This window comes from Daucus carota, chromosome 7 (genome assembly GCF_001625215.2).
Source record: "Daucus carota subsp. sativus chromosome 7, DH1 v3.0, whole genome shotgun sequence".
In the NCBI taxonomy this organism is placed as follows: domain Eukaryota; kingdom Viridiplantae; phylum Streptophyta; class Magnoliopsida; order Apiales; family Apiaceae; genus Daucus; species Daucus carota.
The window spans coordinates 31675967-31694753 of NC_030387.2; the positions used below are offsets into that span (position 1 = coordinate 31675967).

The window sequence follows — 18787 nt, forward strand, 5'->3', positions numbered from 1 at the left end:
AATTCAATTATATAATATATATAAATTTTAGTAATATAATTTTGACTAGTCAAAATTCAAAAAGGATACGTATATTGAGACGAAGGGAGTATATGAATTTGCAGTAATGTTTTAAATTAATAACACAAAATATTAATTCTGGAAGTAAATGCGTGAACAAATTTATGCGTGAATGAACGTTCAGTGAACTTAGTGAATAGTTAACAGCAAACTTGACGGCAATCTAACAGAAGTACACATATGGTAGGAGAACCTAAAACTGAGGTACATATTTTGCATTATTGAAACATTGGGTACACATTTTGCAGTTTGTCCAAATTCAAGGCACACGATATGCAGTTTACTCTAATAATATCTTTACCTATATTTCTTCACTTAAGTTAGCTTTGACGTTCTCTTCCATTTTCCTTGCCCAAAATGTTTAGGTAAAAGAATTGAAGCAGGTCCGCTTTCTGCCTATACTGGTCACTCACATCTGGATATGGTTTTAAATGAAATTTATTTATAATTTTCTGACCCGGAAGGAACCATCATTATAAATCTATTATATCTACTTCTATATATTAAAAGGGAACCATGGGCAAAAAGAGCAAGAAAAATGCTTGTGAAATTACATATAAGCCCTTAGTTTTCACAGAATTTCGATTATATCCCCGTCCGTTATACCCGAATGTAACGATGTACTCGAGACCCAGAGAGTAACCGGATCGTTTTTCGCTGAACTCTTTCATTTTCTTCAGGCTCAACAAACAGATGTTAGGATTTTTCAAAAAGAGTCTATGAAGTACATAATTTATAGGTCATCTACACTACACAGTGCATCGGAAACCTCTCATAAACCCGAAAAATGGCAGCTCTTCAATTGCGTCGTTTCCGTCAAATCTCTCACTTTCTCCCCTATTATTTCCCAGGTTTAGCTTCTATTTCTTTATTTTTTTCGTGTTTTATTGCTGATTAGTGTTTCTTATTTTTCAATTAAATAGTTAGTTTGCAATATGTATCTGAATTAGTGAATATATATGTGGTTTGTGATTCGTATAATGCTTAATAGTGGTTTGCATTTGGTAATTAGGTTATATATATGGACCGTTAAGGCGAAACAACGGCTTATTACATTATGATATGCTCTTTTTGACTCATATGCAGCATACGGTTTTGTACCCAGTGATATTGAGAACCAACTTGGTGTATGTTATTACATCTGGATAGGAGTTTTCCCTGTTCTGAATTTTGTGACAAGTGTATATATGCCTATATGAATCAACTACTAAGCTATATGTTTATTTTTAACCCAATCAGGGATATGTCAATTCACAGTGGGTATATTTGAAGAGAACTCTTTTTGATGCGTTGAAATCTGTGGCATGGAGAAAAGGGATTGCTCGTCGGGCCCCAGGTATGATTTTTTCTGGTTTTGGATAGTTATAACATATGAGTCAATAGAATTATATTAAGTACCATGAGAACATATTATCAAGTGGTATATCTGTTTTAATGACTAGAGTGTTAGACTTGAGAAATGAAGGACAAAACTAACAACTTATTTTTGCATTAGATACACCTACAAAGGACTGCATATTAAGTAGCAAAGAGCCAACAGAACATGAACTTGTACTCTCTGGGTATGTTTCTTTTTCCTTGTAATAACATATTATTTTTACATATATCTTTTTTATTTTAAGATTTTGTTGTGGTTAGTATATGATTTTAATTGAGAAAAAAATTGCAGGAATTCAAAAAAATCCATGTTCCAGCATTTGGGAGCTGGGATTGCAATGATGATCTTCCGTTTACACAGAGCTTTGAGTCAGCAAGACAAGCTGGACTCCTGCATAGCAGCTACTCCGAAGATCGTGATCTCTATGTCACTGGTGACTTGTACCAAAATGATGTTGTCACTCTGGCCACAATTGTTGTTCCCCGACGCAGGGTAAGAATTCCAACTCTTAAGGGTATGTTTCTCATCTGCTCTCTGCTTTGTTTCAAATATCTAACCTTTAAAATATTTATTTTGTTTATTTAGAAAAGTGTGAATCTTTAGCAATAATTATATATAGTTGGTCACTGTTATCAACATATTATTTCTTTTGTTTATGTAAATTGAGTGTTTTGTGGTCATAACTAAACCCAATTCAGACTTTTTAGGCTCAATTTCACTGATTTCTTCAAGATTTTCTTTGGAGCATATTGTAGCACAACGCAGAAAAGCTTTTTTTTTTTTTAATTAAGCAAAGAGACTTTTTGTCACTTGTGTAATAAATAACAAAGAACATGTTAGTAATTCACTAATTATTAAATTATAATTATCTGTTTGTAGAAGAGGAGATATGGGTTGTTTTCCTGCTGCTTGAGGCCATCTTGTGATTTGTGAGAAACCAATGACAACTTAGAAGACTTTCTGAGATGCATCATATGCCTACATGCAAAAGAATGATGGCAGACAACATAGTTGTGACTAAAACCATTTTAAGCTTTTATATTTTGATGCAGCTATGTATCAAAGAGCAGAGGTAATTTTTTCATCTAATCTGATTTTCTCAGCCTTAGGCACAAGTATATGAAAATAGAAACCAGAGATTTTACATGAATGCGGGCTATTAGCCTACAAAGACATCTTCAGGGATATTTTAGAAACAAAGGCATTTGATAATTTATATAAAACCTCTGATTGACCATATATCTTTTGGGTCTACTTAAATCGTGTACTTACCTGTTCATTTTGATGGCCTGTCTCATGCTAGAGTAAAAAGGCATTCTCATCAACTTAATTTCCGTCTGTTCATTACTGTGAAGATACAATGGATATGACTAGCAGTGTTTTGTTTTTATTTTGAAAATAGAGTGTTAGGCACATTGTGATTATTGCTGAGGATTGCACTTAATTTTAAAAGTTTTTCTTGGATAGTTTAAACTTAAGATTTCGATGACACATGATTTCATGAGTTCTTCTGTGAATCATGAACTGAAGTTTCGCGGAAAAAAATTTATAAATGTCGAATGTGTATGTAAAACTTGCAAGTTCAATTATAAATATGCACTATTATTTCACATTTGTGTGCATCTTTTTTAATTTTATCTAATGGATAATTTGTTAGTAAACTATGTTTTGTTCCATTATTAAGTGATATCAGATCATTAAATACGAGTGCATTATAAGTCCCAAAAATATTTGATCATTAAAGCAGAGAATATTGAGTTTTATCCCTTAGTTTTCTCTTTACTCCCTCTCAAGGCAACTAGGAATCAGCATTTTTTTTCCTCTGCACACTCCTTTTTACACTATTGTCTGTTTGATGATCATCTTCTATAAATGGATTTGGCAGCTCAGAAGAAGCCACTGGCTTGGTCATCAGATTTATTATCAGTAGAACAGGAGATAAAGCAAAAGTGTCAGAACTCGTGAAGGAGGTGGCAAAATTTGATGACTTCATGCTCTTGGATATCAAAGAGGAGTACAGTAAGCTCCCATATAATTAGTCCTCACATTAAATTTTATCTCGGTCAGTTGGATACATAATCTGATACTTATACAAACTTGTGCATTTATATCAGGTTTTCCTTCTTTAAAGCCGCCTATGCACTTTATGTTTCTGAATTCTATGTCAAAGCTGGCGCCGACATATATTTGAGGCCAGGTTGATAATTTAGAAATGATTACTATTTATGTCATTGCTTATTTTGTGCATTTGCGTGAATGCAAATATTTATTTGTGGTTTGGGTTATTGTTAGATCGACTATCATTTCTTTTGGCCAAACATGTTCTCACACTTAAACATATCTTCGATGCGTTAATGTTCTGTTTTCACTGATCCAAAGCAAAAATGGTCAGCTTCACAGTTGCGTTAATGTTCTGTTCTCACTGATCCAAAGCAAAAATGGTCAGCTTCATAGTTCTTTTTAAATTTATTTATATTGTGAATTTATATTATGAATTTACTTTTGACTTGTCCTTTCTTCATTTTTCTTTTACTTCCAAGATGGTCCAGGTCTTTGATTTCTGTCCTTGTTAGGAGGGTAATCCAAACAGATGATATTTGACCATAGATGAAACTAAATTAAATGAGGTGAAAGACTACATGCTATCTAATTATAATAATTGTTGAAAGTAGAGCGAAAGTGAATGAGAATACAGAATAACAATAACTTATTGTTCATATCTTTTAATTATGATAATACATTTCTTGATCTTTATTACCACTATATGTCGCAGTTCAGAATCTCAGGAGCCTCTGAGAAGCAATTAAGTTATGGTCATTGGATAACTGCCTGTTGTATTTGGCTCCCACTGGAAGCCCATCATCTGTGGATCTTATATTAAAGTCGACAGACAATGATACAAACACATGGCAGCTCAGGTATGTTCCGGTTTTTATTTGGATCACGCATGAAATATTCAGAGTGTAGTAGGGGGAACATAAGAATTTGAGTGTTCATTGACATCAAAGCTTTTGCAATTAGATAAGAACATGTATTTGCAAGGACATATGAAGATTAAATAAATGATCCAAAAGTCCAACCTGAAACTTTAGTTAGCATATTTTAGTTTAGCTTATCATATAAAAGTTCTATGTTACCCGGACTCAGCTAAAAGTATCGAACATGGATACGTGTCCGAGTGTCGGACTCAGCATAAATTGAAAATTTTACATGTTTTTGGCCTAAAGTAATTGTCGGAGTGTCCGCATGTCCGAGTGTCGAGTGTCCGACACGGGTACTCGAGGCAAAATGAAGAGTTCGGGTAACATAGTAAAAGTTTAATATTTTAACATGAAATGTGGTTTCCAACAAAGAAGACCTTTTTAACTTCATTAGCCAGTCCTCATGGGTCATGCTATATATTATATCTGTTTTGTTGTCAAGTATACATTCTTTTTCCCAATTCCATACACAATATCGTAAAACTGAATTGCATAGGCACTAATCTATCCTCTTGGTTCTGCATAGTAAACAGAACCAAACCTCCTTTACTAATCTTGTTACCCAGGCTGAAGTTGAAAGTGGCCAACAATTTTAGAATATGGTAATTTCAATGATTTGTTAATTATGATACTCGTAAGCTTTGAGGAAAAGATGCCATTGAAAGAACTAGATCCTATGGTCTTCTCATAGTAAGCTTTGGGTATAAGTTTATTTTCTGGGTGTTGCTTTTGATTGTGGTATATACCATCATCAAACTATATATATAGTAATCCCATGTGGCTATAGATCAGCTTAAATGAACTTGAGACTTCTGTGAAAAGTAATTTAGACATGGTACTCCCTCCGTTTTTTTTCATAGGTCGTTTGACTTCTTGAGACATTATTGACTGTCTGTTTGAAATTATTATTTTTGCTCCCTTTTTTGTGAATAAAAATATACAATAATTATTATAATTCTACATGCATTAAGCATGTCACCTTAATTTCTGATCGAATGAAAGAAGCAAATTAGAAGAATGGTTAGAACTACAAGAATTCTTTGTTTACTCTTGATGGCAGTTATTCTGAGATACCAAAATTTAAAGTGAGCTTGTATACAATGGCAGTTGAACAAAGTTATCTATTTGACCAGAAAATTTAAGTACACAGCTCAGATTTGTGATTTATTCCAATTGTTTGGTGTGTAACATGGTTACAAAGGTCAACATGGCAAGAAATCATTAATTAATTAGTCAAATATAATATCAATGTTTAAGGTCCTTAGAGAAGGGTCTTATTAGTGAATTGAGAATGACTAATCTCAAGGTATAATAGCAGCAGAAAAGATTAGAATAGGGATGTGGAATGAATAATGATAATGAGAGGCTCAGAACTGCTTCCATGAAATTAAAATCAAACTGTTAAACCACTAACTTCTGCTGCTGATACACACTGTGATTAAAAGCTGGGGAATAACGTCAGCTAAGAACTTTATTTTCAGTTCCCAATTTTTCAAAATGTTACACATCCATACCATCATGTCAAGTATGTATTACAAGACAAGACTTACAAGACTGCCCACTTACAATACTAATAGTATGAATATTCTCAAAACTACATTTATGCTTTATGCTCCAACATATTTTATGGGATAAATTGTGTTCAAATAGACTCGAGTGGTTGTAGAAAATTGAATGTCAAAATATTAACTGATTTGTAAGTGTTTATTGTAGACTACTATATAACTTTTGCTGAAGTTTCAACTTTGGTTCAGCGTATTCTTTTCTAGACTATGATTTAGCCCCCGTTTATGGCTATGCCTTCTGGAACCTTTTCATCTTACTTACCTAAAAATTAAGATAAAAGTTATACTCGAATAACTCACAATTGCTCCTGCTTTCCTAATTGTTAGTATTCCTATTTTTTTGATACTAAGACCTATAAAACGACATGAGTGTGATCTAGGATGCTTGGACTCGTCTAGAAGGATCCGACACGGACACATATCCTGGTATCCGATACGCCAAATCATGAAATCTTAGACTCGGGGACACGTTTCATAAGGATCGGACACGCGGATATGGACACCGGGATTTGGATACGGGGATATGGACACTAGAAAGATAACATCATTTATTTTCATTAATTTGATTTTCTTCAACCAAATTTACAGATTATATTAAATTATTAAATTATTTTTTCAAAAATTATATTTATTAAGTGTGCAAATTTTATCCTTTAAAAAATATTATATGTCTCCTTTTTAAAAAGCTACCTAGATTCTTTATCAAAAATCAAGTTTAATCTTAATATTTAATTTTTAAGTTTTATATTTAATTTAAATTTTATGAAAGTCACGTTATTTCTATAATTCATATGTGTTTGATAGGAATTAGAAAAAAATTATAATAATAAATTTTCAAAATCAAGTAAAAATTCAAAAATAAATAAATTAAATCGTTAAAAGGTTGAAGTACAATATCTGTACAACTAGCCAGTACAGCTGTATACATAAATAAAAAAATTTCTTTAATCGAGGCATCTTCCCCGCTTTTTCATCTCCCATCTTCTTCATCTTTCTTCTTCTTTCCGCCCTTCTTCATTTTTCTTCTTCTTTCCGCTCTTCTTCATCTTCTTCTTTTCAACTCTGTTATGGAAAAGACACGAAGTATGGCCGATTCTGTGTCGCCGGAATTTAGTCGCCGGAGTTGACGAGTCCGGTTTCCACCGGACGGATCCGATCCGGATTCCGTGTCCGTACCCGGATCGTGTCGTGTCGACACCGGTACGGCGGGGTCTCCGGGCGGGTCCGAGCATCACAGAGTGTGATATGTCCTTGATTTTTCATTTAAAAAATCTATGGGGCTGATTTGAAGAATATGCATTTAAGTCTGAAATTTTCTACTTATTGGGATTTGCACTTGCATGGTTCGACTCCCTTGATTTTTATTTTCACCATATATATGATCTTTACTTCCACTCATTCAGATTTAATTTTAAACTATATTCTGTCTCAGGGTTTGGATCTCAATGTGCAAGACAAGGGTGGCTCCTTCAACTTGCTTGTGTTCAACTCGTATATTGAATGTTTACATAATGCGCCAGTCAAAAAAATTCTCAAGAGGGACGAGTCTATCTTTTGATCCCATGCTCGAACATATACCGGAAGGGAAGGAGTTTAGTTAAAACTCAATCTGAATAACCACAAAATGAGTGGCATCATTCAGTATTGTGTTGTTGACGTCATTTTTATATCAGATTCTATCTTTATATGGAGACTTATTTTGATGGTTAACAGCATGAAACAAAGACAAGACACTTCTGAACTTTTTTAACAAGCACATACCAAATCGTAAAATGTTGATATTAGATCTGAAACTTGAAAGTATATGTTAGTTATACATTTTAATAAGCACATACCAAATCGTAAAATATTGATATTATATCTGAAACTTGAAAGTATATGTTAGTTATACAACAGGCCCGTGCCTTGCACGGGCTTTTACGCTAGTTATATATATAATGCTGCAACAAGCACTTTGGTTGAGCCATTTTATTCCATGTGGCAGCCACGTCAGATGACATCTGAGATCCACGTAAGGTCGGTGACTCCATATCGTTTATTAAACGGTTTAATTTAAACCTACGCAACTTTACAGCTTCTTCCGCGGCTCTACAACTCCCTTTATTCTCGTCACCATGCCATATAATCAACGGTCGAAGTACTAAAATCTACATCAAGTAGCCTTCTATATTCTCTCTTATGGGTCTCATGGCAGCCTATTTCCTGTAAATTAGGGCTTTTCTCTGAATCGATAAACACATCAGAACAAGCAGTGGAATTTTCGGAGAAGTGTTTTTATATGTCTGGTTGATCGAAACTTTCTGGGATTTTTCTATTTTGAGGTGAGTTTCAATTGATTTGTATAATTTATTGTACTTATTTTGTGAAATTAGTGTTTGTTTTCATGTTTAGGGTTTTGATTGTTCGTTTTGCGTCAAATGCATGCAATCTTTGCTGTTGATGTGCAGTAGTTTGTGTTAAGGCTCACGTGTTTGGGATTTAAGCTGTTTGTGTAGGTGACTTTAAGTTGTTTGTTAATGGTTAGATGTAAATTTGATGGCATATAAATTGTGTTTTTTGCTTCTTGTTAATTTTTATGTTATTGTACTTTGGTGGATTAAAAATTGTGTTTTTAGGAATTCTGAGGACTATTATGCTGCAATTTACATTGTTTTGGTGGTAATTTATGTTGTTTGTGATTAGGAATGGAGAATGACAAGCAACAGTGTGATTAAGCTGTGTGGAAGTAAGGATGATGGGAGTAATGGCTTAAAGAAGACGGTAGTTAATGGAACTGGATCAGCTGTTACTTGGTTTGGTGCAGTGATAGTTATAGTTTAAGGAAGTCAGTTAGAGATTGTTTTCCTAACAAAGAATTGCCTGCGACTTTGGAAAGTATGACGAGGTCAGAAAGATTGGTGAAAAGCGCGTCAGTGTCGCCGGTAAGCAATAGGAAGTTTGGGAGAATTAGTAAAGAATTGACACCAAGCCCTTTGAGGTGGTCTGATGGAGGTAAGAAACAGATTACACCGGGTTCCTTAGAACCAAAGAAGTCTGAGGAGAAGGTGTCTGTAGCGGAAGATCGGGATCAGATGAAGAATAAAAGAGAGAAGAGTTTGAGTGAGTTGACGAGAGAAAATAAATGTGAGGGTGAGACCTCTGGTCTTGGCGTGCATTCAGAGCTCTTTTTAAGAGACAATCAAACATAAAATCTGTTGCAGGTAGTTCAGTTTCTCTATGCCCTCTTCTCATTTTCTGTCACTTTCTGATGTTGGGCTCTGTATGGGACCAAAGTTATAAGTAATCTCAATACGGTTATGATAACAATTTGATTTGGGAATTGGTCGACCTAGGCATATTAGAAATATATTGTATGTAGTTATATTATTCTAGTGGTGATGATGAGGCAATCAAATTTTGTATGGAAAATTAGAGTGAAATAATGTTCAAATATTTGAATAGATATGTTTCATTCCTTGATAATCTCAGACAAGAATGGCATTAGCTCCTCTGAAAGGGATAGTGTCGTTGAAGAGAATTTAGCAATTGCAGAAAAATTGGTTGTTGACTTATTCCAAGGGAGTTTTCTGAGCCATTTTATTCCATGTGGCAGCCACTCCAGATTACACTTGAGATCAACGCAAGGTCAGTGACTCCATATCATTGATTAAGCGCTTAAGCCTTAATTCATTATGTATGCTCATTGTGGCGCTGTGTGATTTAATGTTTGGATGTCGATTAATTTATAAGAAATGAACCATGATTGATTTATTTCGCTCAGATAAGCAAGCTAAGTAGTGACAACATGAAATAGTAAGTCTTAAACATACCTTTATTTTAATTTTTCCATCTAAAGTGGATTAGCGTGAACTCTCCAGCACTTCATGGTAAGCCTATACCTTTATTGACTTCGTGTTAAATTAATCTCTTGTTTGATGTTTAAAATGAATTTATTGACTCTAATGAATGTTTTGATTGCATTTGACAAAGCAAGGGCAGTTTAGGCATCAAGATTGAGTCCGACTGAGAGTACTGGTTCATGTACAGGTCTTTATTAACATGCTCTGTGCTAATTCTCGTATTCTTTTTTGTTAAGGTAACAATACAATATGCAGTGGAATTACATTTGGCAAGATCTCAATGGCTTATATGATCTCTTTATGGATGCTATTGGAATACTTATGAGATATCAAGAAGCTCGGTGAAACAGAGTTGATGTAAAAAGGTGCTGGATTTAAGCTCAACATTCTATTTTTATAGCAAAATATAGCACAGTGATATATTCACTTTATCTTGACTCGGAGTAGAAAGGAGGATTGCCTGTGTAATACTTATATTCGGCTTATCCTAGCTATGATTTTATTAGGAGATTATGTTAATGCAAAAAAATGTTGCTGTTGATTTGCTGCATGACTTTTTGAAAAGTTGCTGCTTTTTAAATTTAATTGTGTGGTATTATGTATTGGCGAACTGATGTGGTATGCTAGATTAGTTAAATAAAATGACTTATTAGGCTTATTTACTACCTGGTACAAGGAAATTGTTGATTGAAGGATGATACATGCTTAAATATAGGAACACTTGTCTATAAATAATAGTAGCATCTTTTCCTCGAAAGATTGAGGCCTAATGATCTATTCTTTCATATGTATATGATTTTGCATCCAGTTTGCTTTTGTTTGTGTCAGTTAAGCTACTGCTACCTCTTGATTGCTAATTCTGCGACCAATGGGTGGTTGTTTACATTATAAAATTTCTGGTCAGCTTGAATTGCCGATAGTAAGACTACTATAACTCATCCAATAAAATGCCAATCAAAATATAGAGTGTTTAGAATAACTCTGATATGTATGTTTTTTGCCTAACCATCTTGGTCATCGTACTTAAATTACTTAAATAAGCCTAACATTATAATCACCCAAAATAGTTTAAGCCTTTGATTGGTATAATCCAAGTTCTTTTCCTTTGTTTAGTGCTTTCAAAAATTTCTAATAATTTTTTACACGTCTTTGACAGGTTAAGGTTAATTTATCGGCCTTATATAAATGTTTAGATTTACAGTACTTTCTGGAAACCACCTGAAAAAAATTACCAGAAAGTACAATTCCCACCTATATAGTTGTCTGCTTTATGCTATTTGTATTGGAGACCTTCCTGTAGACGGCCTCTGGTTGCAATATTATTTATTGTAATAAGGATCTATTACAAGTTTTTTCCCAATCGAGACAATAATACTAATTGCATATATTAACTTTAATGATAGCAATCTAAATTGTTTTAAAGGAATATACATATACGAGAATGATTTTTGGAGGCAGGATGCTTATTGCTTGCACGAACTTGTATTCAGAACTTTGTTAATGCTTTTTTGGGTACGGAGAATTAAGTTGAATGCCAAAACGTGAAAAAAGTTTCAGCTGAAACGATACAAAAACACTGGATGCCACCAAAGGGAGATGCATGACTGTTCAAACAACCCAGTGCTCAAAGACATCAACAAATTCAACTAGCAATGAAGTCTATGCAAACAGTATACAATCAGGGAAGTTGGTAATCTCCAATTTTACTCCTATATTAAAACTTTGACTATTTTCCCGATCTTTACTACATGTACGTATTTGCAAGTATATATATAGATTTTTGTCTATCCAATAATAGAATAGCGAGAGAATGAAGAAGCTAAATCGAGGCCTTAGAAGACATAATCGACGGAAGACCAAAGTAATGCAGGTTGGAGAAAGTAGTGACTTGATTGGCCTATTATTGGAATTGTCTTGCTAGCAACTTCAAATCAAGAAATGTTGTGAGCCTGGAAGATGTGCAGTGGCGAGTTTAAGCTTTTCTACTTTGTTGGCGAGGACACCACCTCATATGTCCTTCCCTGGGCATAGCTTTTAGTTGATAATCATTCCAACTAAATAGTTTTGGAAGATAAGAGTATGTATTTATCTAAATAGTACATCAGAACGAACCTCTTAGATCATAAATATCTCTTTGCTTCTGTATCATAAGCAAGGTGTTTTGGCGGTGAGAATGTGATAGGATTTAATCCGAAAGATCGGTGAAAGGAGTGTCTAATGTAATGGATAAAACTTTGCAATGTCAAAAGATAAACTACCTTTTTCTGCTATTTTTCAACACTTAACACTTATGTTGAGAAAGTGTTCTCGTTATCATAACAATAACATGTTAACAGTTAAAACACCATAAAAAGGTAGACTTGAATTTCTTATCTAATTCTCCAATATTTTCTATCCAATTTTATAACCAAAAAAATAGTATTTTGAGCAATGCCCGTGCCTTGCACGGGCTATAAAGCTAGTTACTCTTCTAGTTTCATAAATGATATATATCATTACTATTATAAAGCAAAATTGATCACAAAATAAATGAGCATGATAAAAATATTTCATCACAATATTTTTCGTTGCGCCAACATTTTGAAAATAGGATGAAAACTCAAAGCTAGAAGTTTAAAATAATTTTGGGTCTAGGCTTCTTTTTTGGGTTAAACTTAAAGCCCAAACTTGAACCAAAAAATATCTGATTTGTGATTGTCTATATGTGTTTTGGGCAACAAAAAATGTTCAACTTAAATATAAAACTCGGAAATTCCGTAGAGAAAATTTTATATTAGCAACTACAAATATTTTTCTAAAATTGCAACACTCAGGATATTTAAAATTTCTTGTTTTTACTGGTTGCCTATCTTCCGTTAGTTGAATGAGAAATTTGTTGCAGACGAATGTATCAAATCCATGATGTTGAGGATCATTAACAAACTTGTGCACATGTTCCTATTAAATTTATAAGATCGATTGTTTATCTTGCGAACCAAGTGTATCAGTCCATAAGAAACACAGCAAGTAAATAACATCGAATTGAATTTTTTTTGAAATTTTGAAATTTCCATTCTGTTTCTGCTTCACCTTGCCAGGAGTGAGTCTTGCTTCTAATTTCGTCAAAGAAGCATGTGTCTGGTTGGTTGGGCTTAAAAATCTCACCCTATGACTCATGAGTTAGGATCGGTTTATTTGTGATTTTTTTATAAAAAAGTTACAAGTGAAATTCTAATTAAAAGGTAGAAGTTGAAAATCTCAGAATATTTTACCTGACTTAATTTTATTTTTGAATTTGACTGAGTATCACTCGAAAATGTTTGTAGTCCTTGAGTGTAATGTATTAAATCAACCATGGATGGTTACTGTATAATTTTCAATGTCGAATTTCATCATTGGTGATAAATTCTTGTAAATTAGTAACAGAGGCATGTGAGTGATGAAGATGACGATAATATTCGGCCAAGTATGAACATTTTGAGGCAGAATGAGACTCAGCAGAAGCTGTTCTCCATCAACTTTACAAATTCTCTGAAATCTATCTTCCCATCTCTATTCTCATCAAACACATTCATCATCTGCTTGCACTCCTCAGTTCCTGATTCCTCATTTAAACCCAGAGCACAGAGAACTCTTTGTAACTCCAATGCATCAATATACCCATCTCTGTTTAAATCATACACATCAAAAGCTGTCTTAACCTCATCCAAGCTAGGCTCATTCTCTTCAAACAAGCTACAAAAATAATCCAAACCAAACCTCTCCTGAAACATTTTATCCTCACAAGTATCGCGAAAAATCCCAAGCCTTCCCAGCACCATCTCTATATCCTCTGTGCACAGACTTGTGGCATCCTCTGTTTCACTTGTGCAAGCTTTCCTTTTCAATATGTCGAAATTTTGTTGCTTCCCAAAATTTTCTAAAAATGCAGCTGTTTGGTATTGGATGGAAGAAAATGATCTGGAGAAGTACTTGTACGCTCTTTCAGCCCAGTTGATACTGAACCGAAAGAAGATAAATTCAACCAATCCGATGATAATGATAGAATATGGAATGTTTTGTAGCGACAAGGACAAATTCTCCATAGGAAACTGATCTAGGTAGCTGACAAGAGACATGACTAATGGCGCGAACAAAATTTTTCACTGAATTAATTTGTTTCTCTAGGAAATACGTATTGCAGAGGAGGATTGCTTGCGACGATGTGAGAATGAATGGAGAGTCTGTTTATATATAAGCGCGAGAGACAGAAGAGACTAAAATGAGTATGAAATGGTCAGAAAATTCGTTATGAGAATGGAAAGTGTAAGGTATTTGAGAAGAGAAGTGGAGGGAAATTTGAGGAAACGGTCATGAGACGTCAGAGAAATTTCTCAACAGCTACATGTTAGGAGAAGAAGTCTAGTAGCATTTGAGAAAACAAGTGTTTTTAGTGAGAATAGCAGCCTGGCCGGTTTTGTTTTCCTGATCTTGCCGGGTATTTTAATATTTTGTGCCTGATTTGCTGGGCTAAAATCGCGGTACAAGACAACAAGAAGAGACACTGCAGTTTCGTAGAGCTTGCATTCTTAGCCCACCTCTTAAGCTAGATTGCGCAATCACTCACATATTCTGGTGCTGCGAATGATAGCTAATGATGATGCCAGCTAAACTAGTCTTAATACTATAATGATGCGCGAGAAGCATGCAATTCTGGAATTATTTGGAGGTTCGATCATCTAATTTACTTGTAATTTTCTTTGTAACTTGTATATTCAAAGACTTGCAAAATTATTCTCTTTTTTATTGAATTTTGGATTCTGGAGCACAATTCCATCCTTTTTTGCGAAGTAAATGACAAGAAAGAACGCGAGGTTAAATCTTGGCATATGTTTCACAGTGAAGCATCGATGAGAACGAAGAAACTGTCAAGTAATATATCAGTACTCTTTAATTTCACAAGTCCTGAAATTCGACTTCATTGTAAATAACAAGACCAGACATTTACATTAGATCTTTTCATTCCACAAAGAAAGCTGCAGAATTACATAGATACAAGAAACCATATAAGCTTGATCTGATTGAAAATTACCTTATACAAGAACCACCACTTTCTATGACGACATTCTACTATTGTCATCATACACGTACTGTCGCGACTAAATAGGATGCTTCCTTTCAACATGTATATCCTCACTGTGCCTCTCTCAAGTCTCGACAACTCAGAAAGATATGTTTCACAGGGTCACTATATAGGAGGACCCGATATATCCAGTCAACTTGAAGAAAGTAGTTATATAACTGAACTCACCATATAAGTATGATATGTGTAATAAAGGTTTGCAGAGTGGCATGCATCAGTAGGTTCCTACCGGAATTGGGCACCAGTATAGGTCTGTCCAAAAGACCAGCCTGAAGGTGCGACATTATAGGACACTACGGTGCTGCCATCACTTGTGGTGACCCTAAAAGAGAGGCTCTGCCCATTGAGGTAGCTGTTGCTCTGCCAGTTCTGTCCCCAATTCCTTGACATTTGTTGCCATTGAGAGTTGGAACCCTTTATAGCCACTGAATTTACGTCTCCGGCTCCTCCAACATTTGTTATGAGGACCAGGTTGAAGTAGGAGTGACCGTTTATGGTGAACCTAATTCCTCCACTTCTCATGCAGGGTACCCTATGAATGCATTAAATTTAATCAGCAGTTTAATTATGTAACAAATTTAGTCTTGATCACATAGTTGTTTAGTTACATATCCAAAAATCATGTAATACTACTCACCTTCTGTAAACAACAGGGACAATTCCAGCTCTGTATTGAGCAATGCGAAGAAAGACAGGCTCAGAGAGATCAAAGTGGTGGTTTGGTGGATCACACCAGCCGCCTGGTGGGCAGAAGTTTGTGGCGGTGACGGTGATTGTTCCACGGAGGCACCACTGTGGATCATTCACACAAGTGATTTGAAAGCATGCTCCACAGCTTAAGCCATTGTTAAACAAGGCTGTGCTCAGTGCAGTTGTATCTGTCCCATATCCCTGGCTCATCAGGTTCCCATAACCACATGCCCCACCTGTACAATAAAATATATCAGTTCAAGTTTTTCATTTTTCTAATAATTAAAAAACGCTCAGCACTCCACCTCGTTTTTTACATTATTTACAGCAATGGAGATACCGTCAGAGCAAGAGGCCTTTAATTATCGTTTATCATTCGTAAAAACATAAATTGGTATTAGTAAGGAGGTGCATGTATTCATACCCATTGTCCCGGAAGCATCACCACCTCCATAAAAGGTAGCATGAGCATTTATCCAGCCCCCTCCACTATACCCTTCAGCAGACGAGATTATAATCGACAAAATTCCGATAACGAAAATTACAGTCATCTTCACTGATCAAAACAACCTGCAGAAACCATAGTTAACCAATCTTAGTCACTGTTGCATACTGTGTGTGTGTGAATAAATGTTTGTAAAAAGAAACAGGGACAAGTACTAACAAAAGGGAGCTAGATTGAACTGCAGAGGAGTAGTAATGAAGAAATGAAGTGAGATTTGGAAGTGAATAAATAAAGGAATTTGATGAATGAGTTTCGGGTAGGGATGGATTCGAGGATCAATCAACATAAAAGCTAGGTGCCAACAATTTGCATGCATGGGACCATTAAAATTTAATTTATAATGAGAAGTCATTTCTAGGTGTTTTTTGTTTTCTGAAATATTAGAAACACTCCATGTTAAGTTTTATGAAAATTGGGTATTGAATTAAATAAGCCTCGTGGTTTTGTTACTCGAACAACCTCAGTCTCCATCTGAAGTTATTGAAATGACCGGTTTCACTGTTTCAATTCGTTATCGATTTTCCATCTGATACAGTACAACCGTTATTATTAATCTGAGTTGAACTATTTTTTTTGAAGTTGTAGCCAAAATCTTGAATGAACTTAAAGATCGTATGCCCTACCAGCTTCAACTGTTTAATTTGTGTATTTATCAGAGAATTAAAGCCTGTCCTGTAATGCAGACCAGACATTTGTTATGAACCATGATTCACAGACAATCAATGTAGTTTGCTGGTATTTACCTAGACGGTAACTGAACCATAATGCACTCTGCTGTTTACTTGCAGGCTGCAGCTGTTTACATGTCTTATCATTAGGATTGTCCCACATCGGTTGTGACAGACTTGGTCATAGCATATGAGACCGCCCATAGCGGGCAACTAGAAACTTTTAAAAAAAAACCTTGGAATGTGTTCTTATATATATTGAATACGACTGATATTAACACTAATGAATTGGATTATTGGAATGTTTTTTTTTATCTATGATTTTTATTTTAAATAACAGTTAGCCCTCGTGATCGCAAATCCTGGGTCCGTCAGTACTGCTACTATCCTCATGGATCACCCTAAAAAAAAATTGTGAACGATATACGATGACAAGAGTCGAATTTATGGGCAATGCTGCTTCGGGAAGTTGGACATTTGTCCTTCGAAGATGCGTGGATATGATTTCTCTCTATCTCTGAAAATGACCAATCAAGTAATATGTCGGTTAGATTCACGCTTTAATATACAGATGTGTTTTTAGTTTTTTTCCGTTAATCTCCATGCATCTTATGAGTTGATGTGAGTATATTTTAATTTATAGTCTGCGGTGATTATATAAATTTAGGTTTATAATAATACATTGCATTCTCTTCTGATCCTTGTTTCTCCCTAAAGATGAGTCGTAGCTTTCCTCACCGAAAACAATTGAAGACGAACACAGAACAAATATGACTCGGTTAATGAAGATTGAAGATGGAGACTGCACTCTGCAGTGGGAGAGTACATGTCATGTTGGTGCTGGTTTAGGCATAACCAGCAACCATAATATAAGTATTTAATTATCATACGTACTACTACGAGCTCGATGCTCCTAAGTACGTACTCACTTAAGTTGGACCAGTACAAAGGATTTTAACCGAATGCAAGGGGAATGATTATGTACTTTGAACTCTGTTGATAAATGTTCAAAAAAAAGTTATGATTTATGAATTCCTAATTATTATTTGTTGTCAAGTCTTAATCTTTATTGTTATATAGGTCAATTAGCAACATGTTAAGAGCAGCTAGTTTGATTACTTGCAGATCAGAAGGGGGATCTCACTGGACTATCTTTTCCATATAAAGTGGACCATGAACCATTAAAATGGCAACCACCAGTAGGGACATAATAAACAGTTAACCACAAGAGGCACATGGGAATATAAATACTGATTTAAGAGGCTAAACATTTGAACCATTGCATGTTTTGAGATCATTATCTCATCAGACTTCCTGACAATGAGTTACCCGTTTTGGGACCAAATCGACAACTTGGGATACATATCAGACTCCGACCTGAACAACTGAGAAGATGAGATAAGTTATCGATAAGTTAGATGTCAGAATTGACCTTTAACTAGCTTTGCTACACCAAAATTTCCCATACCACTCGAAAACTAATGTATGTATTTGCCAATTTTGACCAAATCTTAGCTTTCCTTACCTGACTGGTAAGATGCAAGTAAGAGGTGACAATTTGGACTTGGTTTCTATATTATGATATTTTGATCTGCATTTTTGTTATGTATTCTGTTATAGCCTCATTGGCCATTGCGTACCCGTATAGGCAGATTGATAAATGCGAGCAATGATCATTAACTCTACCGTTGAGCAGTTGTATAATGTTTAGTCATTCAACTGCTCGAATATTTCAGTGTTTTCCCTCAAAGTACATAATAGTTACTCAATGTTTATTGCTCAATTCTCTATCTAAGTTGTTAACATGTCCTCTACAATCTTAAAACATGTTACTAAAATCAGAGCCAAAAATGGGTAAGAGCAAGTCCAACAGTGACCTAGTTGGAGCCCTAAATATAATATAAAAAATTATGTCCTAGTAGTTTAGTAGTTTAGGACATATCCCTTCAACTCAATCAATGTGCCTTATTTTCACTATATGTTTAATAACTTATTATTAA

General features: G+C 34.8%; 3 protein-coding genes across 9 annotated transcripts; 1 reads left to right on the forward strand and 2 right to left on the reverse strand.

The window, feature by feature from the left end:
- The first annotated feature begins 576 nt into the window (after positions 1–576).
- Positions 577–10373, forward strand: LOC108196332 (hypothetical protein). 7 transcript variants are annotated; one of them, XM_064081644.1, is made up of 12 exons: positions 587–911; positions 1300–1396; positions 1556–1622; positions 1730–1930; positions 3324–3457; positions 3553–3635; positions 3731–3879; positions 4212–4356; positions 7417–8305; positions 8667–9184; positions 9453–9608; positions 10060–10373. In XM_064081644.1, exons 1-6 carry the CDS (start codon positions 780–782, stop codon positions 3627–3629), a joined length of 708 nt encoding a protein of 235 aa, XP_063937714.1. In that variant the 5' UTR covers positions 587–779; the 3' UTR covers positions 3630–3635; positions 3731–3879; positions 4212–4356; positions 7417–8305; positions 8667–9184; positions 9453–9608; positions 10060–10373. The 7 variants fall into 7 exon arrangements, 6 of the variants coding, with proteins under 6 accessions (XP_063937718.1, XP_063937714.1, XP_063937715.1 ...); XM_064081645.1 differs by having other exon boundaries at positions 4217–4356; XR_010285705.1 differs by lacking the exon at positions 3731–3879 and adding an exon at positions 2318–2510 and having other exon boundaries at positions 595–911; positions 1755–1930.
- A 2923-nt stretch (positions 10374–13296) lies between these two features.
- Positions 13297–13920, reverse strand: LOC108194925 (probable calcium-binding protein CML46). Its single transcript, XM_017361861.1, has one exon. It carries the CDS (start codon positions 13918–13920, stop codon positions 13297–13299), a length of 624 nt encoding a protein of 207 aa, XP_017217350.1.
- Positions 13921–14730: 810 nt separating this feature from the next.
- Positions 14731–16428, reverse strand: LOC108193535 (expansin-A1). The gene is made up of 4 exons (XM_017360237.2): positions 16279–16428; positions 16039–16184; positions 15562–15850; positions 14731–15456 (listed from the first exon to the last, which is right to left on the reverse strand). The coding sequence occupies exons 2-4, from the start codon at positions 16163–16165 to the stop codon at positions 15150–15152; spliced, it is 723 nt and encodes a 240-aa protein (XP_017215726.1). The 5' UTR covers positions 16166–16184; positions 16279–16428; the 3' UTR covers positions 14731–15149.
- Between the last annotated feature and the right edge of the window lie 2359 nt (positions 16429–18787).